This window comes from Saccoglossus kowalevskii, chromosome 1, assembly GCF_978046115.1.
Source record: "Saccoglossus kowalevskii chromosome 1, keSacKowa6.1, whole genome shotgun sequence".
Lineage (NCBI taxonomy): Eukaryota > Metazoa > Hemichordata > Enteropneusta > Harrimaniidae > Saccoglossus > Saccoglossus kowalevskii.
In genome coordinates, this window is record NC_140641.1 from 18,186,447 (window position 1) to 18,212,819 (window position 26,373).

At 37.1% G+C, this 26,373-nt stretch overlaps 1 protein-coding gene across 1 annotated transcript; it reads right to left on the minus strand.

Annotated features, from left to right (window-relative positions):
• Positions 1–26,238, minus strand: LOC100375849 (uncharacterized). Its single transcript, XM_085496586.1, has 3 exons — positions 26,122–26,238; positions 17,361–19,036; positions 1–1,239 (listed from the first exon to the last, which is right to left on the minus strand). The coding sequence occupies exons 2-3, from the start codon at positions 18,956–18,958 to the stop codon at positions 291–293; spliced, it is 2,547 nt and encodes an 848-aa protein (XP_085352712.1). The 5' UTR covers positions 18,959–19,036; positions 26,122–26,238; the 3' UTR covers positions 1–290.
• Between the last annotated feature and the right edge of the window lie 135 nt (positions 26,239–26,373).

Here is a 26,373-nt window from a genome sequence, read left to right on the forward strand (position 1 = left end):
TTAATTATATATTCCAGTTGCCTGTTTAATGACATAAAAACTGACATACAAATAGAGATATAGTTAGAAACATGCTAACGACTAGACATCAGCATATATCAGTATTTCTCTAAATTAATATGCATTAAGAAATACGGACAGCCAGTTTCAGAAATTATTAGTAAATTGTTTACATTTCACACAATATTTGTAAATCGAAAAACCTAAACCTTGCAGCAGTATAGCCTGAATTCTTCTACTTTGTCTGAACCCAGAATGCAAAATGTAATGTATTATTTCAATGAACTTATTCAGCACTTATCCATTCTGTGGCTGTACAATCTGAATTCTTCTATGTGTTTGTGAATTCTCTTCTCAACAATGAACCCAGTATGCATAATAAACAATCGTTTCTGTTCTTCCACATTTGAACTCTCATCTTGTCTGTTGAGTGTGACAGTGAACTGATTTTCACCATTTATGGATATCCACCTATATGTATATTTCTTCTCTGTGTGAATAATTAATGAGTTTCTTTCATGGGATAATTGACTGTATATACACTCACACTGACGACAGTAAAACTGCTCTGCCGAATTATCTATCATGGTATAACTTCCATTATTTATGCAAGAACAGTTTTCAGGTTTATTTTGATGTCTTCTCTTGTTTAAGCTATTATGCCAAGTGAATAAATCTGAGTGTTCCTCTTGACAAGGTTTTACTATGTTATGTGTTAGCATATGATATTTGAGATTACTTGATTGGGTAAAACTCTTTTCACATTGTTCACAATGATAAAGCTTGTCATTGGTATGTGTTCGCATATGCCGCTTGAGATTACTAGATGAGGTAAAATTCTTCTCACATTGCTCACAATGATACGGCTTCTCATTGCTATGTGTTCGTATATGCCGTTTGAGATGACTTGATGTGGTATAACTCTTTGGACATTGTTGACAATGATAAGGGTTCTCATTGGTATGTGCTCGTATATGATATTTGAAATAACTTAATTGAGTAAAACTCTTTTCACATTGTTCACAATGATAAGGCTTCTCATTGGTATGTGTTCGTAAATGTTGTTTGAGGCTACCTGATTGGCTAAAACATTTCTTGCATTGCTCACACTGATAAGGCTTCTCATTGGTATGTGTTCGTATATGTTGTTTGAGATTACATGATGTGGTAAAACTCTTTTTACATTGCTCACAATGATAAGGCTTCTCATTGGTATGTGTTCGTATATGATATTTGAGACTACATGATGTGGTAAAACTCTTTTCACATTGCTCACAATGATAAGGCTTTTCATTGGTATGTGTTCGTAAATGTTGTTTGAGGTTACCTGATTGGCTAAAACATTTCTTGCATTGTTCACAATGATGAGGCTTCTCATTGGTATGAGTTCGTATATGTTGTTTGAGGTGACTTGATGTGTTAAAACTCTTTTCACATTGCTCACAATGATAAGGCTTCTCATTGTTATGTGTTCGCATATGTCGTTTGAGATGACTTGAATAGGTGAAGGTTTTCTTACATTTCTCACAACCAAAAAGCTTGTCATTGGTGTGTGTCTGCATATTCTGTTTGAAAATACTTGACTCAGTAATATTCTTCTTACTTTTTTCGCAAACCATCATCTTTTGCCTGCTATTCAGCATAATACTGCTTGACAGTATACCACAGATAAACTCTTCGTCAGTTTATGTTCTGAGGTCACTGTCCTGGTAATACCGCAACTGTGAAAAAAAACATACTTTTATTAAAGCAGGATGAAGTCTTGGTAGAAGTGTTTGACCTTTGTATATTTTTTTAACTCATACTTATGACAATCAAACATTGATATTTTGTTTATGTTGTTTGAACTTTGCTACTTCAGAAATTTCGCATATGGTCAGTACACTACACTGACTCCTGCATGTCAGCTATACTCTGGCTTTGTATCAATAAAATGATTGTGGCTTTTGGTTTGATGAAATATGTAACTTATATGCTTGAAAAAACTAACTGAAATAGATTAAATGAAGTCACCTACGTTTTTGTTTTGAATATTGGAAATAAAGAAACAAATCTGGCAGAGGTCCATAGGAACTACCTACATAACAAGAATCCAAGCTATTAGACAATTGCTTTTCACGAAAAAGTCATTTATGTTGAAGGTTGGTATATTACAACATGCATTCCCCAATATAAACAACGTCGGCTCTCACTCATTTCTGATGAAAGCAGACCTAAACTTAAAACCAATATGGCTGCCTGTTAATGATGCAAGACATCAAATCATTGTGTGTTGTTTAAGGTAGAGATGCAGGTTTGTGGGCACTTGGAGTGATTTTTTTTTTTGCATTTTATTATTCAAAAAGTTTTGGCTATAGACTGTTGAAATTTTGTAGAATTGTGAATAGTGGAACATACTCTAAAACCGATTTTAAAATATAGATATATAGAAGATAATATTTGGTAATCATAGTCCTAAATAACTATTAAAAATAGCTAGACGTTTCGAGCAATGGCTCTTTATCGATAGCATAGAAGCAAGTGTGATAACGTACAGGTAGAACATAGGAACGTAAGAACGCGCATGAACTATAAGTTAGAATCACAAAAAATTCCACAGTAGAACAAATAACGCGCCTTAGGTAGTGAGCTCAACAAATGAGTTGAACTGTTTGTTAATACCATGGGGTTCTTTAGTTCCAAGGCGGAATATAGTTTCCTCCTCGACACGCCTGAGCTGATTTTCGTTGCCATTGACAACACATACACCAGAAATAGACATATCTGTAATATTATGTCCACTAGAATTAAAATGAAGTGAAACCGGATAATAACGATTTTTCTGTCTAGTTTGCCGTAGATGCTCAGCAAACCGATCACCCAGTCGACGAACTGTAGAACCAATATAAAGTTTACCGCATCTAATACATGAAATGCAATATACAACATTCATAGTGATACAACTGAACGGATATTTGACCTCAACATCTCCCTTGGGAACAAATATACGATTAGTGTCTGTAATAAAAGGACAAGTACTGTAAAGGGGTTAATTATTCACTGGGTTTTAATTTAGCTTATTTCGCTGACTGGAAAATGCGCTAAATTAAAACCCAGTGAATATGTAAAATTTAGCATAGAACACATTATCTAAATGACGAAACCGTGAATTTAAAACCCACTGAATATGCCTGAAATAGTAAATCAGTGAAGTTTAAACCCAGTGAAAATTAATCATTTTACAGTATTACACCTAGGACGATTGCACGGGACAGAACCATATTTCTCAGGGTCTCCCCTTTCACCCGTATGCACCAATAACCTCCTTAAATTAGTGTCACGGCGCCAGGCAGTAGTAGGCATTAGTGGAAACGTAGAACTTGTCTCCTCACTGGTCTGTAAAATGTGAAAATGTTTGTACATAATGTTTTTAATCCTGACATTTAAAGGATGGTACGTAAGTGCCAAAATTACACGATCCTGATTGTCACGGGAAACCGTAGAACCAATACAATCAGTTCTTGACATTGACACAACCTTGGCCAATGCTTTCCCAGTGACATTACGAGGATAACCCCGTTTACTGAAATAATCACATAAAATCCTCGCCTGGTTACGGAAATCAGTATCATCGCTGCAAATACGACGTACCCGGAGTAACTGCGAGTAAGGTATGGAGTCCTTCATTCTAGTAGGATGTGATGATTCATACTGTAAATAACAATGTGAATCAGTAGGTTTTGTGTAGATTGATGTAGAAATGCGATCACCATCTACCTTAGTAGAAATATCGAGAAATGGTAGTGTTATTTCTGATATCTCATGTGTGTATTGTATGGCGGGATTAAAGTTCTTCACAAAGTCAACGAACTGTAATAACTCATCCCGACTGCTAGACATGGCACCAAAGCCATCATCAATGTACCTGACATAAAATTCAGGTTTAGTGCCTTGAAAGGACGAAAAAATTAACTCCTCTTGATATGACATGAATAAACATGCATAGCTCGGACCAAAACAACTGCCCATAGCCACACCTCGTTTCTGTATATAATGTTTACCATTAAAAGAAAAGCAATTCCCGTTCAAAACTAATTCCACTAAGCGCACCAACACAAACGTTGGAGGATCCTTAACTGTCCTTTTATTCAGAAAATGCTGTAAAGCCAACAGTCCATCAGTGTGCGGGATAGATGTATAAAGGGATTTTACATCCATAGAAAACAAAAATCTGGGTTTATCCAGTGTGAAACGAAATAACTCTAGTTTCCTAAGTGCATCATTAGTATCCTGAACATACGTAGGCTGTGACGCAACAATTGGTCTCAACATTGAATCCAAGTATCGAGCTATGTGCTCAGTCGGACAATTACATGCTGAGACAATGGGTCTACCAGGGTTGTTTATCTTGTGAATCTTAGGTAATAGATAAAAGACTGATGTCCGTGGTCTGCGCACTATAAGATTTTTGGCCTCTATCGGCAAATCACCTTTAGCAATATAGCCATTAACCACATCACCTATTTCCCGTTGTATTTCATTCGTGAGATCCACACCAAGTGCCCGGTAGGAGTCTGTATCCGATAACTGCCTCTCTGCCTCAACCAGATACAAATCTCTACGCCAAACCACCACTGCTCCACCCTTGTCAGCTGGCTTAATAACAATCTCATCACGTCGTGACTTAAGAGAATTAAGAGCATCACGTTCCTGACGAGTTATATTGCTATTTTGCCATTTCTGATTATTAAACTTAATAGTATGTATTTCTCGTCTACACACACTTATATAATGATCCAGAGTATCATTACGACCAGGTGGTGGTGTCCAATAAGACACAGATGGTGGTGCTCCAAATAAACGAGCGTTGTGAATAGTATCCATGTCCTGGCTAGCTTCATCGCGATCAGCGTCCTGCGCATGGTACTCCTTCAGTCGAAGTCGGCGAAAAAAACTGTCAGCGTCGCGTTTCACCTGAAATTCATTTACTCTAGATTTAACCGGAATGAAATTCAGTCCCCGACTCAATACGCTACGTTCGGATACACTAAGAGGGAGGTCCTCAGGGATAGTGACCACGCGGCGAACATTTTCGCGCTCAGCAAAAGGCAACCTGTACTCACCCTTTTCTTTATACTTACCTGCACAGAGTCTGTTCAATTTCATTAATTTGCGTCTCCGCAAAGCATGGTATAAACGCATATTCAGAGAATGAACAGCCGTAAAAATTGCACTTATCTGGGTTGGTCGGCACAGGTAATATAATGAATCCAATGAATCGAGATGCTGTTTATGGTGAAGCTTACATTTAAAAACATTGTCCCGAATAGTAGAATTCATCAGGCTGCGCGAACACCTATTAAGGCGTTGATTACAGTGTCGTAGAAAAGCGTCCGATACACTGCTACTTGCCGCTCTGAAGTTAAGTCTAAATCCAACAGGAATCACTTTTTTCCGAAGGCAAGCATCAATGAAAAATATGTGGCTGGTACATCTAGTCTTCCCAAAAGTCGCCTTGCAAAAGCTGACCGCGACAGTTCTTACATTTTCCGGCAGACCCCTAGTACTCTCCACAAACAAACGATGTGCACGGCGTTGATGGAAATTCTTACCCGATGACATTAGTAAGATAGCAGCAAATAGAAAAATCGTAATAGTAGTTTATAAATAAATAAACGCTGCTCGGACCGACAAGTATGATATATAGAAGATAATATTTGGTAATCGTAGTCCTAAATAACTATTAAAAATAGCTAGACGTTTCGAGCAATGGCTCTTTATCGATAGCATAGAAGCAAGTGTGATAACGTACAGGTAGAACATAGGAACGTAAGAACGCGCATGAACTATAAGTTAGAATCACAAAAAATTCCACAGTAGAACAAATAACGCGCCTTAGATAGTGAGCTCAACAAATCAGTTGAACTGTTTGTTAATACCATGGGGTTCTTTAGTTCCAAGGCGGAATATAGTTTCCTCCTCGACACGCCTGAGCTGATTTTCGTTGCCATTGCTCGAAACGTCTAGCAATATAGCCATTAACCACATCACCTATTTCCCGTTGTATTTCATTCGTGAGATCCACACCAAGTGCCCGGTAGGAGTCTGTATCCGATAACTGCCTCTCTGCCTCAACGCTCGTTTATTTGGAGCACCACCATCTGTGTCTTATTGGACACCACCACCTGGTCGTAATGATACTCTGGATCATTATATAAGTGTGTGTAGACGAGAAATACATACTATTAAGTTTAATAATCAGAAATGGCAAAATAGCAATATAACTCGTCAGGAACGTGACGCTCTTAATTCTCTTAAGTCACGACGTGATGAGATTGTTATTAAGCCAGCTGACAAGGGTGGAGCAGTGGTGGTTTGGCGTAGAGATTTGTATCTGGTTGAGGCAGAGAGGCAGTTATCGGATACAGACTCCTACCGGGCACTTGGTGTGGATCTCACGAATGAAATACAACGGGAAATAGGTGATGTGGTTAATGGCTATATTGCTAAAGGTGATTTGCCGATAGAGGCCAAAAATCTTATAGTGCGCAGACCACAGACATCAGTCTTTTATCTATTACCTAAGATTCACAAGGTAAACAACCCTGGTAGACCCATTGTCTCAGCATGTAATTGTCCGACTGAGCACATAGCTCGATACTTGGATTCAATGTTGAGACCAATTGTTGCGTCACAGCCTACGTATGTTCAGGATACTAATGATGCACTTAGGAAACTAGAGTTATTTCGTTTCACACCGGATAAACCCAGATTTTTGTTTTCTATGGATGTAAAATCCCTTTATACATCTATCCCGCACACTGATGGACTGTTGGCTTTACAGCATTTTCTGAATAAAAGGACAGTTAAGGATCCTCCAACGTTTGTGTTGGTGCGCTTAGCGGAATTAGTTTTGAACGGGAATTGCTTTTCTTTTAATGGTAAACATTATATACAGAAACGAGGTGTGGCTATGGGCAGTTGTTTTGGTCCGAGCTATGCATGGTTATTCATGTCATATCAAGAGGAGTTAATTTTTTCGTCCTTTCAAGGCACTAAACCTGAATTTTATGTCAGGTACATTGATGATGGCTTTGGTGCCATGTCTAGCAGTCGGGATGAGTTATTACAGTTCATTGACTTTGTGAAGAACTTTAATCCCGCCATACAATACACACATGAGATATCAGAAATAACACTACCATTTCTCGATATTTCTACTAAGGTAGATGGTGATCGCATTTCTACATCAATCTACACAAAACCTACTGATTCACATTGTTATTTACAGTATGAATCATCACATCCTACTAGAATGAAGGACTCCATACCTTACTCGCAGTTACTCCGGGTACGTCGTATTTGCAGCGGTGATACTGATTTCCGTAACCAGGCGAGGATTTTATGTGATTATTTCAGTAAACGGGGTTATCCTCGTAATGTCACTGGGAAAGCATTCATTGGCCAAGGTTGTGTCAATGTCAAGAACTGATTGTATTGGTTCTACGGTTTCCCGTGACAATCAGGATCGTGTAATTTTGGCACTTACGTACCATCCTTTAAATGTCAGGATTAAAAACATTATGTACAAACATTTTCACATTTTACAGACCAGTGAGGAGACAAGTTCTACGTTTCCACTAATGCCTACTACTGCCTGGCGCCGTGACACTAATTTAAGGAGGTTATTGGTGCATACGGGTGAAAGGGGAGACCCTGAGAAATATGGTTCTGTCCCGTGTAATCGTCCTAGGTGTAATACTTGTCCTTTTATTACAGACACTAATCGTATATTTGGTCCCAAGGGAGATGTTGAGGTCAAATATCCGTTCAGTTGTATCACTATGAATGTTGTACATTGCATTTCATGTATTAGATGCGGTAAACTTTATATTGGTTCTACAGTGTGTCGACTGGGTGATCGGTTTGCTGAGCATCTACGGCAAACTAGACAGAAAAATCGTTATTATCCGGTTTCACTTCATTTTAATTCTAGTGGACATAATATTACAGATATGTCTATTTCTGATGTATGTGTTGTCAATGGCAACGAAAATCAGCTCAGGCGTGTCGAGGAGGAAACTATATTCCGCCTTGGAACTAAAGAACCCCATGGTATTAACAAACAGTTCAACTCATTTGTTGAGCTCACTACCTAAGGCGCGTTATTTGTTCTACTGTAGAATTTTTTGTGATTCTAACTTATAGTTCATGCGCGTTCTTACGTTCCTATGTTCTACCTGTACGTTATCACACTTGCTTCTATGCTATCGATAAAGAGCCATTGCTCGAAACGTCTAGCTATTTTTAATAGTTATTTAGGACTACGATTACCAAATATTATCTTCTATATATCATACTTGTCGGTCCGAGCAGCGTTTATTTATTTAAAATATAGATAACAGGTGCAAACACTATCTCTTTTGAATGCTTAGCAAGATTTAGCAGAGCTGTACATAAATAATAAAAAAAACATGGTGAAAAAAAGAAATGACAGGATCTCCATATTATGCACTATATTTAACTTTTTACATAACATTGTTATGCAATTAGCAATTATCTCAGCTTCTTTTTAGTGCACATTCCAGAACTTTAAAAAAAATAGCTCCTAGAGGCTTTGCCCTTTTGTTTTGAAATTTTCACAAATGATTGACAATGTGTTTATCTTCAAAACGCCGTCGGGACATTGTTTTTAGTTGAATAGTGTTACAGCAATCGTACAGAAAACTAGCCTGGAATTTAATTTATGCATAAACTTGAAGTAGTGAAATTTGAGCTGCTGCCCTACAAAATTGACAACTGGTAGACAGTTTTCAAGACGACACTTTCTTCATAGTAAACAGATGTACCCATAAACCAATTTTTGACAGGAAACAGAAGCATGGTTTAGGATTTTTTTTAAATCAACAAAACTTTAAAATTCATACAATACGCTTTCTGAAAATATATAGTTTTGTGAACAAGGGAGGTCATCTTGGTTTCCTAATTAACTAATTAAAATACCTGTCAGGTAAACTCTACCTTAAACCACATTTTATACCACAAGTCGTCCGGTCAATGACATAATTAACCCCCAATAACACTCTTTAATACACTCGTGAAATTGTGTCTATTAATATATGCAATTTATTGTGCATAACCTGTATATGTGAAGTTTGTAATTGATCAATAAATTTCTGGGAATTATTTATGTACACCGGCACAATCTGTGTACGACAGAGATATGTGGCCATGGGTTCGGCAGTTGCAGGGGGGGTGCTCTCTTCTCCCATGAGGCTAGTTTTCCAAGGCCTGAAGTAGTCACTAAGTTGTGACCTGGTCACTCGCCGAACACATGCCTGTCCCCCCGGTTGCAGAGGTGAGAGTCAAACATGCTTCCCCCGCTGCCGGGGTAGATGTCCGGCCAGGGAGGGTGAGGAGCCACCACCTGGCTCTTTCCTCCCTGGGGACGCACCACTAATCTTCCCTCCCGTGGAAGGGTATGAGTGCTTGCCTCCTGCCTGACTCTGGCTAGTGGACGCCACTCTAGGGCATTGTGTTTTCTGTGCTTGGGGTGCCCTCCGCTTGCCCTTGGCAGGGCCAACTGGCTAGCGGATTCGATCTGAACCCTCTGGTTTATTGCACTCCAAAGCTCCGATACTGAACCCACCATTCCCTGAACAAAGAGGGTGGAAGATGCCCAGTCTGCGTCACTGAGGTGGGGATGCACTCCCTGACTCAGCTTGTCGATGAAAACATGTGTGTCTAAGGTCGCATCTCGTAGCACAGTAGTGGCCCGACCAAAAGTGCTAGGAGGTTGGTGTGTTCTGCCTCTGAGGTCTCCAGTGTCCTGGGCATACACAATAATGCGCTCAAGCAACTCTGCCCTCAGGGCTGGATGGGTCGTCTCCGAATGAGCTGGCGAGAACGCCCATGAAACGCGGCTGTCCCCCTTTGCCCGATTTGCCAAACGGAACTGGGGTCTGGGGAAGAAGCCTTGGGATCCGGTTGGGGGTGTTTTGGTCTCATTCCACGTTATGGGGTCTGATCCCGAAACCACACCGACAGGGTAACGTTTGGGCCAGCGGGAAGTGTTGCCTAAGGTTTTCCCCACCCGGGGGCCTTAAGTGTTACGTCCTCCGCAGCTGACCAACGTCCGCCCATCAACACCGTTTGCTTGTCCTGCGCCCCACTCCACACTCAGACGAACAGGGAGAGACGTGCCGAGAGGGAGAGAGGGGTTGCTTTGGATCCAGACGCCCGTGATCCCATAAGCGTTGAAACAACCTTAGGTGGTCACCTTAGGATCAATGGTGGGGGTATTTACATCATATCACTGAGATCGATGATACTCCGCATCACTCCAAAAGCGTTGCTCACCGAGTTATTACGGATGGAAGACTCTGAGGGACCACCCAGAGTACCAGCTGTATCCGGCTGGGAACAGGGATTCTCCGGGAGAGACGTGTTTGAATGCAAACATGCTTTCGTGTTCCACCGAGGGGCCGCAGTGGAGACAGCTTGCTCCGACTGCATCTGATCTACCCGGTCTGCCAAGGACGCAATTGCCCCAACAGTCCTTGGACCAAAGCCCTCAACCCGGAGGCAAACCCGGCGCCGAGCGAGGAAGGGTCCACAAAGGGACCCGCCACGGGCCCAAAGAAGAAAAACCGCCGGGGGCACAGCCTCGCTGCAGCCGGTAAAATCGGGTAAACCACCACCTGAAAAAACAGACTGTGAGGATGCCCTCCGTTCAGCGGCGGGGGGGGGGGAGACCGAGAAAAATGTTGGTACCTCCACAACACCAGCAGCCGAGCGTGAGGACTTTCCACTTGTGCCAAACACGCACTCACTTTAACTGATTTGTTTACTGGATGCGCGACCTTGCTGTGAAGAAAATGAGCGACGCAGTCAGTCACTGCACAGTCGACTCGAAACACGAGGAGAAAAACGGCAGCGAGCCCTGGTGCTGTCATTACATCTATTCATTTCTAAATACATAGATCAAGCATAAAATGAGACAACATACATGAGGGAAGAGAATTACAGTAGTAAAAGTTTCCCCAACGAAACCAACAAGTGGCGCCGGGTTTTAATTTCTTTGTTGTGGAAAAAAAAATATTACACACAAAGGGGAAAACGACACAAGGGTAAAGAAGACAAGTAAAACTTATCCTACCAGTAAGATGAAAGAAGAGTGATTGTACAGCCGTCTATGGCGCTGCCATGTGGCGGTCACGTGGGTTCGTGACATAAGAGTAAAAGAATCTTGGGGTCATGGGGCTTCCCCTGAACTAGATTCTATCACTCAGTCACCGGCAGAATCGCTGATTAATGCCTACAGTTCAAAATAGTCATTTTGACTGACCGGAGTCTATGGTGGGTAATTGAACGTAGTGAATTGAAATGTTTGTAATGGAAATACCATAATCAATCCACTTGAAATGATTACGGTGCGTGACAAGATAGAAAAGGTTGTTTTGTGGCAAATATTCATTCATAGTTTCTAGGGTAACCACATCAATTTGGAGAGTTGAGGTTTTTGAGGCGTTGATGAATAAAAGGGCATAGTTCCAAAAGTCGTACCTACACTTTATGCAAATTTGTTTAAAATTATGCTAATTTGTTCATGACGTGGCAGTTTCTGTGCTCATGAATATTTATTAATTTGTGGGTCAATACATGGGAAGTGAACCCGGGTCCTACTGATCACGATGTAGACAACTGACACACAAGACCACGATGGACTGGCTGGTTGTTCTTGCAAGAGTGTGTATATTTAGTGTGTATATATAAAGATATACAACATATTTCTATTATTGAGTCACAATTGTTAAAAATATTACCAATTTCTCCTTGTGTAAACTATATGCATGCCATTACCCGTTAGTGTACATCTTGCCAATTTGGTGTTTGCCATTTGCAATGCCCATACCTGACCCGACCCTAACCCTAATGCCAATACACATTAATAATTGTGTTCAATAATAATACTCTCTTGTGCACTGTCTGCGGGTAAGTTGGAATGATGTTAAATGATTAAACAACTCTCGTTTAATTATTTTCCACCATTACAAGTTGTTAAATTGAGTGAATAAATGTATGGACAAATATTTGAGACTTATTTTGATGTATAAACAACTGGCGTTTGATTAATTCCCACCAATACAAGTTGTTAAATTGGGAGAATAATGTATGGACAAATATTTGATACTTATTTTGGTGAAAGCAGGTCTCGTTTAATTATTTTCCACAAGTACAAGTTGTTAAATTGAGAGAATAAATGTGTGGACAAATATTTGAGACATATTTTGGTGTAAATAACTCGTGTTTGATTAATTCCCACCATTACAAGTTGTTAAATTTAGAGAATAAATGGATCGACAAATATTTGAGACATATTTTGGTGTAAATAACTCGTGTTTGATTAATTCCCACCATTACAAGTTGTTAAATTCAGAGAATAAATGTATGGACAAATATTTGATACTTATTTAGGTGTAAAGAACTCGTGTTTGATCAACTTCCACCAATGCAAGTTGTTCAAATAATGAAATAAATCTACTGGTAGCATTGGATATTTGATTTAATTGTAAAGCTTTTCTAACAAAATGTTAACATCTGAATTTGAACCCTCAATCAACAATTCCACAGACACCGTATAAATACCACAACACCACACAAGATATTCGTCTGTTTCCTGAATTGTTTTCGTAATATAGGGAGCGTCATTATGACCCAGTTTCAATAACACCGCCATTTTGCAACGAAGTGCGTAACCCTTGGCGTGACCCCACTGACTATATGATCGTTCTGTTCAACTGTTAAGATAGGATTTATTACCGTTATTATCATTATATTGTCACGTGATTTGTTTTACCTTATGTGTCTTAAGTATCTTTATTGTAATTTGTATATACCAATTAGTATACATGTATACTGAGCAAACGACCCCGATTGAAGGTCATGTATTTTGTGACGTCACCAATTCGTGTGTGGATAAGGCTTCTGAAACTGTGCCAATAAATGTAATAAGATATGCTTGCATTACATTATCAAACTGTGTCGATTCTATAATTTGCATTATATTGAGCTACGATAAGTTACTGCATCCGAGCATATTGGTTTCGTCCCATATAGTCGTCCATGTATTTAATTCAATTCAGTAACAACCACGTGAATAGATCATCGGCCTCTGCCCTAGTCTACAATAGCCGAAAAGCCACAGACACGCGTGAAGTAGTGCTTGCTTTGTTATGAGTTATACACTTATTTCAGAAATGTAGATACCGTCTTACAGCGTGTAATTATTTCTGAACTGAACATATAACCGATAAAAGCGTGCACTACTTCACGGTAACTGTGACGCAAAGCCGAGGTCACGTCACAGAAGTCATATGTCTTATTACTCCGTCACAAAATGTTAATAAAGATATGACCACTTTATCGATTAAAAATATTGATAGCATACTTACGATTGAAAATCGAACGTTGGTGAGTGATGAAATTATTGATAATGACAGTGAAAATTGACCCACTTAAAATCACATCACATGGTTTCGTCAAAATGGAGTCACTGAAAACATCGCCCTCTACACACTAATATGATGATAACTTCGTTTTGGCTTGGCCATCATGACACTACGAGCATTACATGCAACTCCCTTCTTCTTCCGATAATATTTCTGAGAATAAGTTCTAATCTAAAGATATGAAATGAGGATCAAATATGCAATCCAGAGTTTCCAATTATGTTTTTTGTGTATTTTTCAAATTCTAAATACTCTCTTTTTTCTTTGCGTCTACAGTTCCTTCAGCCTGGGGTGGGTCGGTGGATCAATATGGGGGTACCCTGTTTTTTTATTTTGCGAATGGGAGGGCACCCTGTTTTTTGTATCGTGAATGGTGGTCGCCATATTTTCCAGAATTGACACATGCACTTATGAATATATTTTCAAAAAATTATTTTTAACAAAATATAAAAAAAGTTAATCGTACAAGTTCTGAATAATAACTATTACCTATATTGCCTATACATTTTTTGATAAAAAAATAAGTTATAGGCTAAATATTTTGGGGTTGAAGTTGCCAAATATATAACAAATTATGATATGCGGCTTGAGCCCCAATTATACTATTAAGTTTAACACATCCCAAGTCCATGTGCTGCTGATATTAGATTATTTTATTTGAAGTCTGAAGTCTGAAGGCACCATTGTGTTGGATATTTACTGGATTTATCAAATTATAACAGGAGACAGAAAGATAACAAAGCAATTAGTACAAAGAGCCGTGACAGTTTTTGTTTAGCAAATCAAAAAAAGTTGATTTTGTGAAATTGCTGATTTATAAATTAAAATAAATGATGAAAAAGTAAATAAAGTGTTTTATTTTTAACTTTTAAATATGCATCTTTTGCTCTGTAAAATACCAAAATTCAACACAAATTTAAGCAAAATCAATGTGTCCTTGTTTTCATTAGCAGAGACTGTGCTTCGGATGTAAAGCATTCCTGGTCTATAAGATATTTCAAATCCAAATTAGTTTTCAAATAGTTCAAACCGCCTAGATTCAAATCTTTTTTTCCTATTTTATAAGGACGTTTATCAAGTGAGTACTCCTGAGCTTTGCTTTTATTTACTATTGTTAGCAACATAGAATTCCCTCCTTCCTGTGGTCGTTTTTTTTACTTAATGCTTCCTCTCCTCCTAAGGTCTAATAAATGCAAACACTAAATATTATGTCAAAATTATGGCAAACCAGGATATTTGCACTGCACATATAATACATTAATGTTTCTTTGTTTTTTCGGGGGGGGGGGGGGTCAGCATGTTTTAAAATATAATGATGGGTCGGGTGACCCACTTTTTTTCTATTTGACAGGGGGTGGGTAAACTGAGATTTACAAAATGGAATCTGCCGACCATCCCCCCTCCCCAGGCCGAAGTAACTGACCCTTAGTAGTATTTGTTTGTCACTTCTATTTCCCCTGGGCACACAGTGCAGAGAACAGCCATTGGTGGCGCTGTATAGTTTCAAAGTCTTTAGTGGCTCGCAAAGGCACATATACAGCATAAGTTTAGTATGGTAGACAATGTGTACAGTCTTCAAATAACCACAATAGACAGGGTGAAGGTCAATTAATAATTCCACATTAAATTAATATTCAAGATATATGTGCACGCAGTGCAGGTACTTCTGGTTGTTCTCAGGTATTCCACAACGCATGCGTGACAGTGCCCTAGTATAGTTGGTGAAAGCGCTCGTTGATCTTGGAAGGGTAACCTAACATACCCACCCAGTGTTGTTGTCTATGAATCTACATCTACATACACTTACACTTAGTGAGAATATCCTTTGAATATCATGTTCAATTTTCTCACACCCAAAGTCTGGCATCACTATCATTTTGTTATAACTCCATTCACAATCATCTACCAATTTCCAGTTCTGGTTCCCAAAACTCTGGATAAGGTTTTCTAAATAATGTATACATGTATTTGATAGATATTATGATTGTTCATAAAGTTCAACAACATAGGGACATCAATGAAGTTATCACCATTCCCGTGAATAAGCAGTGGTTCAACAAAACGTTTACGTTGAATTTATTTATTGGCATGTGCTTTGTTCTATGTGTACATGGTTCAGATTATGTACATACTTCTTGGCGACACCATCCATTGGGTTCATAGGCAAAGAGAATTGGAACACCCACTCCAAAACAGGAAATGAATATATACTCTATGATCCGCTGTGACAGTTTCTTGTGTTTCACCCTTAGTTATACATTTTTATTAGTTCAACACCATTACACTTATATTCAGCATCTTGTGATTCCACGAGGTCGGAAACGACTTCAGCGACTTGTACTACAACAGTATAATGAAATAAATTCACACGACGTTTGGCTACATTGCTGTCAGTGAAAGGTATGTTTGCATAAACACAATAGGCTCTATTTAGTGCATTGTCGTGCATATCATGGAACGACCATGTATTCTTGAAACACATGTTTATATAAATATCACAACTAAACCCCTATAAGTAGGGATTATAGATAATGACTACCAATACGAGAGTCATGGTTCGAACGCTCAGAAATGAACGATATATTCATATTTCAATAATTGAGAAAGAACTGTTTTTAGCATCTAAAATACCAAACCCTTCAGTTCAGAAATGATTAATGTATTAATGCTTGAAATTGCAGTGGAAGTTGAACCCAGCAAGACAAAGTGTGTATTAGAGTGATTTTATTCCACTTGTTTTTTTACCCCCATAACACGAATGTCAAATTATGGTTGTGAATACGACTGAATATTATGAGATTATGCCATCCATATTCATATTACAACTGTTAACTGCATTCCCATTCTGAATGTCATTGCAGATACACTTGACGGTTTGTATACTAGCTGTATTTCTGAGACAGTTTTAAATCAGATTCGGACAAAAATGCGTGAGGCATTCTACACTTGATTAATACTTGATCACAAGCGTACAATTTATTATAGTAGTTACTTCAGATATACAAGTTTTCTTCTACTGAATGCAAAGTCATAACAAACACTGATTGCTTAACGTCTTCCAAGAAGTAGTCCAATGTTCCAAAGAAAATTGGTAGGGAGATCATAGTCTTAGCACATGGGCATATGTTTACAGCAAAACAGACAAATCTTCTAGCTTTTGCACAAAAATTACACAATTTTGAATCGTTTACATTGTATTCATAATATTATTAAAATGACATTTGTTTGATGGTTATGTCTACAATATTGATAATTAATGCAGGATTACACTCATTTTAATTCACATCTACCATTCTGAGAAATGAATAGGATAATTTGGAATTCCATGTCGGAGGTATATCCTGAAAAATTACGAACAATTGTTACATATATATTTTTTATAATGAGGTGTTATAATATATATTAACGTGTTTATTTTATTTTTTTGGAATTTGAATAATCCAGAGTAGCATCCTAGTTTACACTTCGTGCAAATTATTCACTGTTGCAAAAATCGATGTTTTCTTTCAACAATATATTGCCTATATGTTCACAAAATTGAAGTAATACCAAAAATGTTAATTATATATTCCAGTTGTCTGTTCAATGACATAAAAACAGACATACAAATACAGATATAGATAGAAAGAGAGACAGACATGCTAAAGACTATACATCAACATAGATCAGTATTTATCTAAACTAATATGCTTTAAAAAATACAGACAGCCATTTTCAGAAATTATTAGTAATTTGTTCACATTTCTCTCCACACACTATTTGTTAATTTGAAAAACTTAAACCTTGTAGCAGTATAGCCTTAATTCTTCTACTTTGTCTGAACCCAGCATGCAAAATGTAATGTGTTATTTCAATGAACTTATTCAGCACTCATCAATCTTGTGGCTGTACAATCTGAATTCTTCTATGTGTTTGTGAATTCTCTTCTCAACAATGAACCCAGTATGCATAATGAACAATCGTTTCTGTTCTCCCACATTTGAACACTCATCTTGGTTATTGAGTTTGGCAGTGAACTGATTTTCACTATTTATGGATTTCCACCTATATGTATATTTCTTCTCTGTATGAATAATTAATGAGTTTCTTTCATGAGATAATTGACTGTATATACACTCACACTGACGACAGTAAAACTGCTCTAGAGAATTATCTATCATGGTATAACTTCCATTATTTATGCAAGAACAGTTTTCAGGTTTATTTTGATGTCTTCTCCTGTTTAAGCTACTATGCAAAGTGAATAAATCTGAGTGTTCCTTTTGATAAGTCTTCTCATTGGTATGTGTTCGTATATGATATTTGAGATTACTTGATTGGGTAAAACTCTTTTTACATTGCTCACAATGATAAGGCTTCTCATTGGTATGTGTTCGTATATGATTTTTGAGATTACTTGATTGGGTAAAACTCGCTTTACATTGTTCACATTGATAAGGCTTCTCATTGGTATGTGTTCGTATATGATTTTTGAGATTACTTGATTGGGTAAAACTCGCTTTACATTGTTCACATTGATAAGGCTTCTCATTGGTATGTGTTCGTATATGATATTTGAGATTACTTGATGTGTTATAACTCTTTTCACAATGCTCACATTGATAAGGCCTCTCATTGGTATGTGTTCGTGTATGATATTTGAGATAACTTGATGTGGTATAACTCTTTTTACATTGTTCACAATGATAAGGCTTCTCATTGGTATGTGTTCGTAAATATTGTTTGAGGTTACCTGATTGGCTAAAACATTTCTTGCATTGCTCACAATGATAAGGCCTCTCATTGGTATGTGTTCGTATATGACATTTGAGATTACTTGATGTGGTAAAACCCTTTTCACATTGCTCACAATGATAAGGCCTCTCATTGGTATGTGTTCGTATATGATATTTGAGACCACTTGATGTGTTATAACTCTTTTCACATTGCTCACATTGATAAGGCCTTTCATTGGTATGTGTTCGTATATGATATTTGAGATTACTTGATGTGTTATAACTCTTTTCACATTGCTCACATTGATAAGGCCTCTCATTGGTATGTGTTCTTATATGATATTTGAGACGACTTGATGTCGTATAACTCTTTTCACATTGCTCACATCGATAAGGCTTCTCAGTGGTATGTGTTCGTATATGATATTTGAGATGACTTGATGTGGCAAAACACTTTTCACATTGTTCACAATGATAAGGCCTCTCATTGGTATGTGTTTGAATATGATATTTGAGATAACTTGATGTGGTAAAACTCTTTTCACATTGTTCACAATGATAAGGCTTCACATTGGTGTGTGTTCGTACATGTCGTTTGAGCTGACTTGAATAGGTGAAGGTTTTCTTACATTCCTCGCAATGAAAAGGCTTGTCATTGGTGTGTGTCTGCATACTCTGTTTGAAAATACTTGATTCAGTAACATTCTTCTTACTTTTTGCGCAAACCATCATCTTTCCCCTACTATTCAGCATATTACTACTTGGCAGTATACCACAGATAAACACTTCGTAAGTTTATATTCTGAGCCCACTGTCTTGGTAATACCGCAACTGTGAAAGAAACACACAAATACTTTTATTAAAGCAGTATGAAGACTTGGTAGAAGTGTTTGACCTTTGTATATTTTCTTACCTCATGCTTATGAAAATCAAACATTGGTATATTGTTTATGTTGTTTGAACTTTGCTACCTCAGAAATTTTGCATATGGTCAGTACACTACACTGACTCCTGCATGATAGCTATACTCTGGCTTTGTTTTAATAAAATGATTGTGGCTTTTGGTTGGATGAACTATGTAAGTTATATGCTTGAAAAATCTAACTGAAATAGATTAAACGGAATCACCTACGTTTTTGTTTTGAATATTTGAAGTAGCGTCAAAAAATGAAAAAATCTGGCAGAAGTCTACAGAAACTACGTGCATAACAAGAATCCAAGCTATTAGACAAGTGCTTTTCAATATACAGAATGTCTGAAACTACTGGTAATGATTGTCTGGTATAAGTGAGGGTGTACTAATACTAAAATATATTCATCAACAATATATTCAGAATACTTGTTTTTACTTTAATAATTGTTTACCATACAACCTGTGTGAGAAAAATTAATGATTTCATTGAAGGATACGTTTGTTTAAATAGTTAATAACTGAACTGAGTGGCCTAATCCAATTAATACACATACTGTAAAATACTTTATTTTCGCTTGGAATTAATTTTCGCTATTTTCGCTGAAGGGATGATTCCGTGAAAATAAAATCCAGCGAATATACTTTTTTTCCTATATTTCACATTAAACTCATCAAAAATCAGTGAAAATAAATTCCACACAAAATGCCCAAAAAGCATTTTCAGCGAAAATTAATTCCAGCAAAAATAAGGTATTCCACAGTATACAGAATGTCTGAAACTAATGAATGTCTGGTATAAGTGAGGGTGTACTAACACTAAAATATATTCATCAACAATATATTCAGAATTCTTGTTTTTACTTTATTAATTGTTTACTGTACAACCTGTGTGAGAAAAATTAATGACGTTTGTTTAAACAGTTAATCACTGAACTGAGTCTAATCCAATTAATACACATACATTAACATATACATGAATATAAGGAATTCAAAACACTAACAAAATGAATATATGGAAAATATGGCGCAGGTGATCATTTTCCCAACATTAGGAAATGATTCCACAGTAAATATTCCACAGTACATTAACGAACATAAATTAACACATACACGAACATATGGAAAATAATACACATATAGTGTACTGCTTATATGGCATAACATACAACATTAAGACTATCACTGATGTTGATGATGTTTGAAATGTTTGTAATGGAAATACCATAATCAATCCACTTGAAATGATTACGGTGCATGACAAGAAAGAAAAGGTTGTTTTGTGGCAAATATTCATTCATAGTTTCTAGGGTAACCACACCAATTTGGAGAGTTGAGGTTTTTGAGGCGTTGATGAATAAAAGGGCATAGTTCCAGAAGTCGTACCTACACTTTATGCAAATTTGTTTAAAATTATGCTAATTTGTTCATGACGTGACAGTTTCTGTGCTCATGAATATTCATTAATTTGTAGGTCAATACATGGAAATTGAAACCGGGTCCTACTGATCACAGTGTAGACAACTGACACACAAGACCACGATGGACTGACTGGTTGTCGTTGTATGAGTGTGTATATTTAGTGTGTATGTACACCTCCATGGTATAAATAAAGAAATACAACATGTTTCTATCATTGAGTCACAATTGTCAAAAATATTGCCAATTTGGTGTACTCGTTGTGTAAACTATATGCATGCCATAACCCGTTAGTGTACATCTTGCCAATTTGGTGTTTGCCATTTGCAATGCCCATACCTGGCCCAACCCGAACCCTAATGCCAATACACGTTAATAATTGTAGCTCAATAATGATACTCTCTTGTGCACTGTCTGCGGGTAAGTTGGAATGATGTTAAATGATTAAACAACTATCATTTAATTATTTTCCACCATTACAAGTTGTTAAATTGAGAGAATAAATGTATGGACACATATTTGATACGCTTTTTGGTGTAAACAACTCTCGTTTAATTAAATCCCAACATTATATGTTGTTAAATTAAATGTCTCAACAGTTATTTGCGACTTATTTTGATAAACAAGTCATTGAAAATGACACAGTCCCCGTTAAATTTTTGAAAGTTCTCTTTGTGATCGTCATATTAAAGCGGAGGGGTTGTCGTGAGCGTGTCCTTGAAACTTGAGTTCCAAGTGGCGTATACAACAGATTGTTTATTTACATCAAAACATGTGTTCCGTGTAGTAGTAATATGGCCAAAAATAAAAACAGCCGTTATTCGTCCATCTTTGATCTGATTATGAAACACACTGATACGTATGATGTATGTGCCAAATACGAATGAAAATGGTACATAAATTGTGGAAATATAGTAGTAAGGCCAAAAAGTCAGATTGCTGTCAATCGGCCATCCTTGACCAGATTTTGAAACAAATTGTCATGGACATGCATCCTAACATGTATAAAGTACATGTATGTGCCAAATTTGTATGAAAACTGACAGAGCACGACCAAGACACTGCATAAAAAAACAAGATGCCTGTCAGTCGACAATCTTTGATCCAATTGCAAAATAAATCGTCATGGACATGTATCCTAACATGTATAATCTATGTACCAAGTTTGAATGACAACTGACAAAGCATGTCCAAAATACAACATTTTCAAAAAACAAGATGGCTGCCAGTCGGCCATTTTGAATCAAATCGATAACAACTGCATGTGCATATGTGCCACATCAAGTACTAGGCACATGCAAAGAATGAACGGAATCGGTCAAAGGGATTCTGTAATATGACTCTGGACAGACTGACACATGAACGGACGGACACACGGATGGACAGACGGACTGACAGACTCAGGAATGGTCAGGGACATGTATCCTAACATGTATGATCTATATACTAAATTTGAATGGAAACTGACAAAGCATGTCCAAAATACAACATTTTCAAAAAACAAGATGGCTGCCAGTCAGCCATCTTTGATCCAATTGTGAAATAAATCGTCATGGACATGTATCCTAACATGTATAATCTATGTACCAAGTTTGAATGAAAACTGACAAAGCATGTCCAAAATACAACATTTTCAAAGAACAAGATGGCTGCCAGTCGGCCATTTTGAATCGAATCGCTAAACCACTGCATGTGCATATGCCCCACATAAAGTACTAGGCACATGCAAAGAATGAACGGAATCAGTTCAAAGGATTCTGAGATATGACTCCGGACGGACACACGGACGGACACACGGACGGACAGACGTACAGACGGACGGAGACCAAATTATAAGTCCTCGTTTTCGGACTTCGTCCAAACGGGGACTAATAAACAACTGGTGTTTGATTAATTCCCACTATTACAAGTTGTTAAATTGAGAGAATAAATGTATGGACAAATATTTAATACTTATTTAGGTGTAAAGAACTCATGTTTGATCAATTTCCACAATTGCAAGTTGTTAAAATAATGAAATAAATATACTGGTATGATTGGATATATATCTTGCTGGTATTCTTTGCAAGAAATGTCATGTTAGTCTGAACGGATATGGTAAGAAATCTTACCAGTGAATTGCAGCACCGAACAGTCGGTCGTGCCTGACGACACTCCATACTTCCTGTCCCGGCGTACGCAATTTATTCATGCCTATTATGCTTATACACAATATTTAATAATAACAGATTAATATTAGGTACGACCGACTGTCGACAGTCTAGTCTGTTGACTGAATTGTTTTTGTAATATAGGGAACGTCATCGTGACCCAGTTCCAACCACACAGCCATTTTGCAAGGAAGTGCATGACCCTTGGCGTGACCCCACTGACTACACTGTAACCTCAATATAATGAATACAGTTATAATGAATTTTCTGATATAATGAACACATACTGTGTCTCCCGCTCACAACAAACCCAATGTATTATGTGCTTCATTATAGTGAATATTTCACTATAATAAACTAATTGTATGTCTCCCAAAGAGTTCGTTATAACGAGACTGAAGTGTATATGATCATTCTGTTTAACTGTTAAGATAGGATTTATTTCCGTTATTATCATTATATTCATTCACGTGATTTGTTTCACCTTACGTGTAATGTCTTAAGTATCTTTATTGTAATTTGTATATACCAATTAGTATACATGTATACTGAGCAAACGACCCTGATTCAAGGTCATGTATTTTGTGACGTCACCAATTCGTGTGTAGGTACGGCTTCTAGTCTCATGCCACTAATTTAAATGCCTTGCAAGAACCAATGAAATTTTTTAAATAATTTTTTTCTCAGGTGCTCCCTGTTTGAGGGCGTAATCACCTGGGTCAAAGGTGAGACCAACATGTGGTCTTTTGTTTACTACTTTGCGGCTGTGTACCTGTGGGTTTATTCTGTGTGTATTTGGATGTTCTAATATTGGTGTTTTCCAGTGATTTCTCTTGGTGCAATCCAAATACAGTAGGTGTGTCTTGTTTACCTGAGATTTGCAAGAGTGGGAATTCAATTAGTGGTATGAGCCCTGAAGTGACAGTTTGCTTAGGACCACCTGAAGTTGTTGTTTTGACCATAATTATGGCTCTATTCACTGGAATTTAGTCATTTTTGGCAGATCTCATCTTACATAACCAAAGTTTAGTTTGACCTAATTATCATAAGTTTTGACCTCTCCTGACCTTGCATAGATCTGATAATTATGAGGTTGTGTGTTCAAGCACATATTTCATGAGATCAGCTCCATTTATTTGGCAGGTGTAGTGCAAAGTAACTGGGAATCTTTTTTATTTTTATTTTACCACTTTTCTTGCTTTGTATTCAACTATTTAGGCACAATGGAGTAATTTTTTTTATCCAGAAATGTCATATTTTGCTATGCGTTTCACCCATTTCTGTCAATCTCTTATATCTTGGTTGAAAATTTTAAAAATTTGTAATTCGGTATATTTTTTGCCCTAATCTTAATAATATAATTTAGGCTGGGCTGTGGTCTGTAAATATAAATCTTTTTTATTAAACTGGTCCAAAAATTGTATTCATTCATCAATGAATTATTCATGTCACCACTAATTTCAATGGCTCTAGGAATTCTGAGAAAAATGCTTAACCCCATTTTATGGTTTTTTTGTCTTATTTTCACATTATGGCAGACAATCTTAACAATTTGTAGTGCGGTCATTTCTAATGTACCCTATTCAAAGTTTAATGAGGTCAAAATCCCAAATATTCAAATAAATTCTCAAAATGTTGTTGTGTATCTTGACAAGAGATTTGCATACTGTCAGTATATTAGCCAAGTATTACAACTCTTTCAATTTCATAATTATTGCTCTTTTCTCAGAATGTTTGTGAATAGTCAGCTAATTAATCCCATCTTGAGTTTATTATTGAACAGTGCTTGTAACCCCCCCCCCCCCCAATTAATCAGAAATGCTGTTGATTTGAATTTAATTTGATCAGGGATGTGTAATATGAGTATTTTATATTTAGACCCTTTTCTGGTTTGTATATTTTTATTTATTTTTAAATCATAAAATTGTTTCTTTGAACTACTTTTTTTCTCATAAGATTTGATTAAGCTTTTTATGTTGAGCAAATTCCATGTGTGGCCATGGTAAATCAAACCACTGTGTTTTGGTATATCCAAGGTTGCCCGTCACAAGTCTCCAGCCTAAATGCAGATACCGTGGAATTGTTTTTTTTGTTTTTAATTAATTGGAGAAATAATAAGCTGATGAATTGACTTTTGATACAGTAGAATTTTTTTTTTAATTATAGTGATAAACTATCTTTAATTGTCATAATTCTATGTATTATTTCTAGAAATTAATTAAAATTACTAATCATGCCAAACGTTGGTCTGTACTTGTTTGTGGTGAATGAGAACATTATACTTTACAGTACTGCATCTAATAATCAGGCTTATATTCATTGCCTACCATCTAATTTGGTGTTATGCTGAGTGTGTATGTTGCCACTTTCTACAACTAATTGTCTGGGTATAGGGCGCCACCAAGTGGTAGATTTTGATAAATAACTCCCAGGGTTTAAATTTTGGGGATTTTTTTGGCATGGGAAATTACTTGTCTAATGATATTCCATCATATATAAGATCAACTAGAACTTTATTAAACCTTCTTATTTCTCTTAAGGTCTCATGCCACTAATCAACCAATGCCTTGCAAGAACCAATGAATTTTTTTAAATATTTTTTTTCTGAGGTGCTCCCTGTTTGAGGGCGTAATCACCTGGGTCAAAGGTGAGACCAACATGTGGTCTTTTGTTTACTACTTTGCGGCTGTGTACCTGTGGGTTTCTAATCTTGGTGTTTTTCCAGTGATTTCTCTTGATGCAATCGAAATACAGTAGGTGTGTCTTGTTTACCTGAGATTTGCAAGAGTTTGAGCTGGCCAACATGTTAATTTTTTTCATATGGTTGATTACTGGCATGTTGATACCCCATTTTTGAGCCATGTTTTCAACTTTCTTCATCATTTTCTTATAGCAATCTCGTCATATGTTCACATTGTCGTCTATGGAAATTCAATTAGTGGTATGAGCCCTTCTGGAACTGTGCCAATAAATGTAATAAGATATGCTTGCATTACATTATCAAACTGTGTCGATTCTATAATTTGCATTATATTGAGCGACGATAAGGTACTGCATCCGAGCATATTGGTTTCGCCCCATAGTCGTCCATGTATTGAATTCAATTCAGTAACCAACCACATGAATAGATCGTCGGCCTCTGCCCTAGTCTACAAAGTCTGAAAAGCCACAGACACGCGTGAAGTAGTGCTTGCTTTGTTATGAGTTATATACTTATTTCAGAAATGTAGATACCGTCTTACAGCGTGTAAACCGAGAAAAATATTTCTGAAATGATCTTATAACCGATAAAAGCCTGCACTACTTCATGATGACTGTGATGCAAAGCCGAGGTCACGTCACAGAGGTCATTGTCTTATTACTCCGTCGGAAAACATTTCAAAACTTCAAATACGATATGACCACTTTATCGATTAAAATGTTGACGGCATACTTACGATTGGAAATCGGTCGTTAGTGAGTGATGAATACTTGAAAATTAATGATAAAGACAGTGAAAATTTACCCACTTCAAATCACACGGTGTCGTCAAAATGGAGTCACTGACAACATCGCCCTCTACACACTAATATGATGATAACTTCGTTTCGGTTTGGCCATCATGATACTCCGAGCATTACATGTAACTTCCTTCTCTTTCCGATAATATTAATATTGCTGATAATAAGTTCTAATCTGAAGATATGAAA

What these genes read in the sequence shown, in the direction of transcription:
- LOC100375849 (XM_085496586.1), bottom strand. Translation starts at nt 18,958, where the DNA reads ATGCTGAATAGTAGGGGAAAGATGATGGTTTGCGCAAAAAGTAAGAAG. An exon ending in TACAGCCACAAGATTGATGA is followed by an intron (nt 1,240 to 17,360) that starts GTGCTGAATAAG and finishes CACATCATGTAG; the next exon opens with TCTCAAATATCATATACGAA.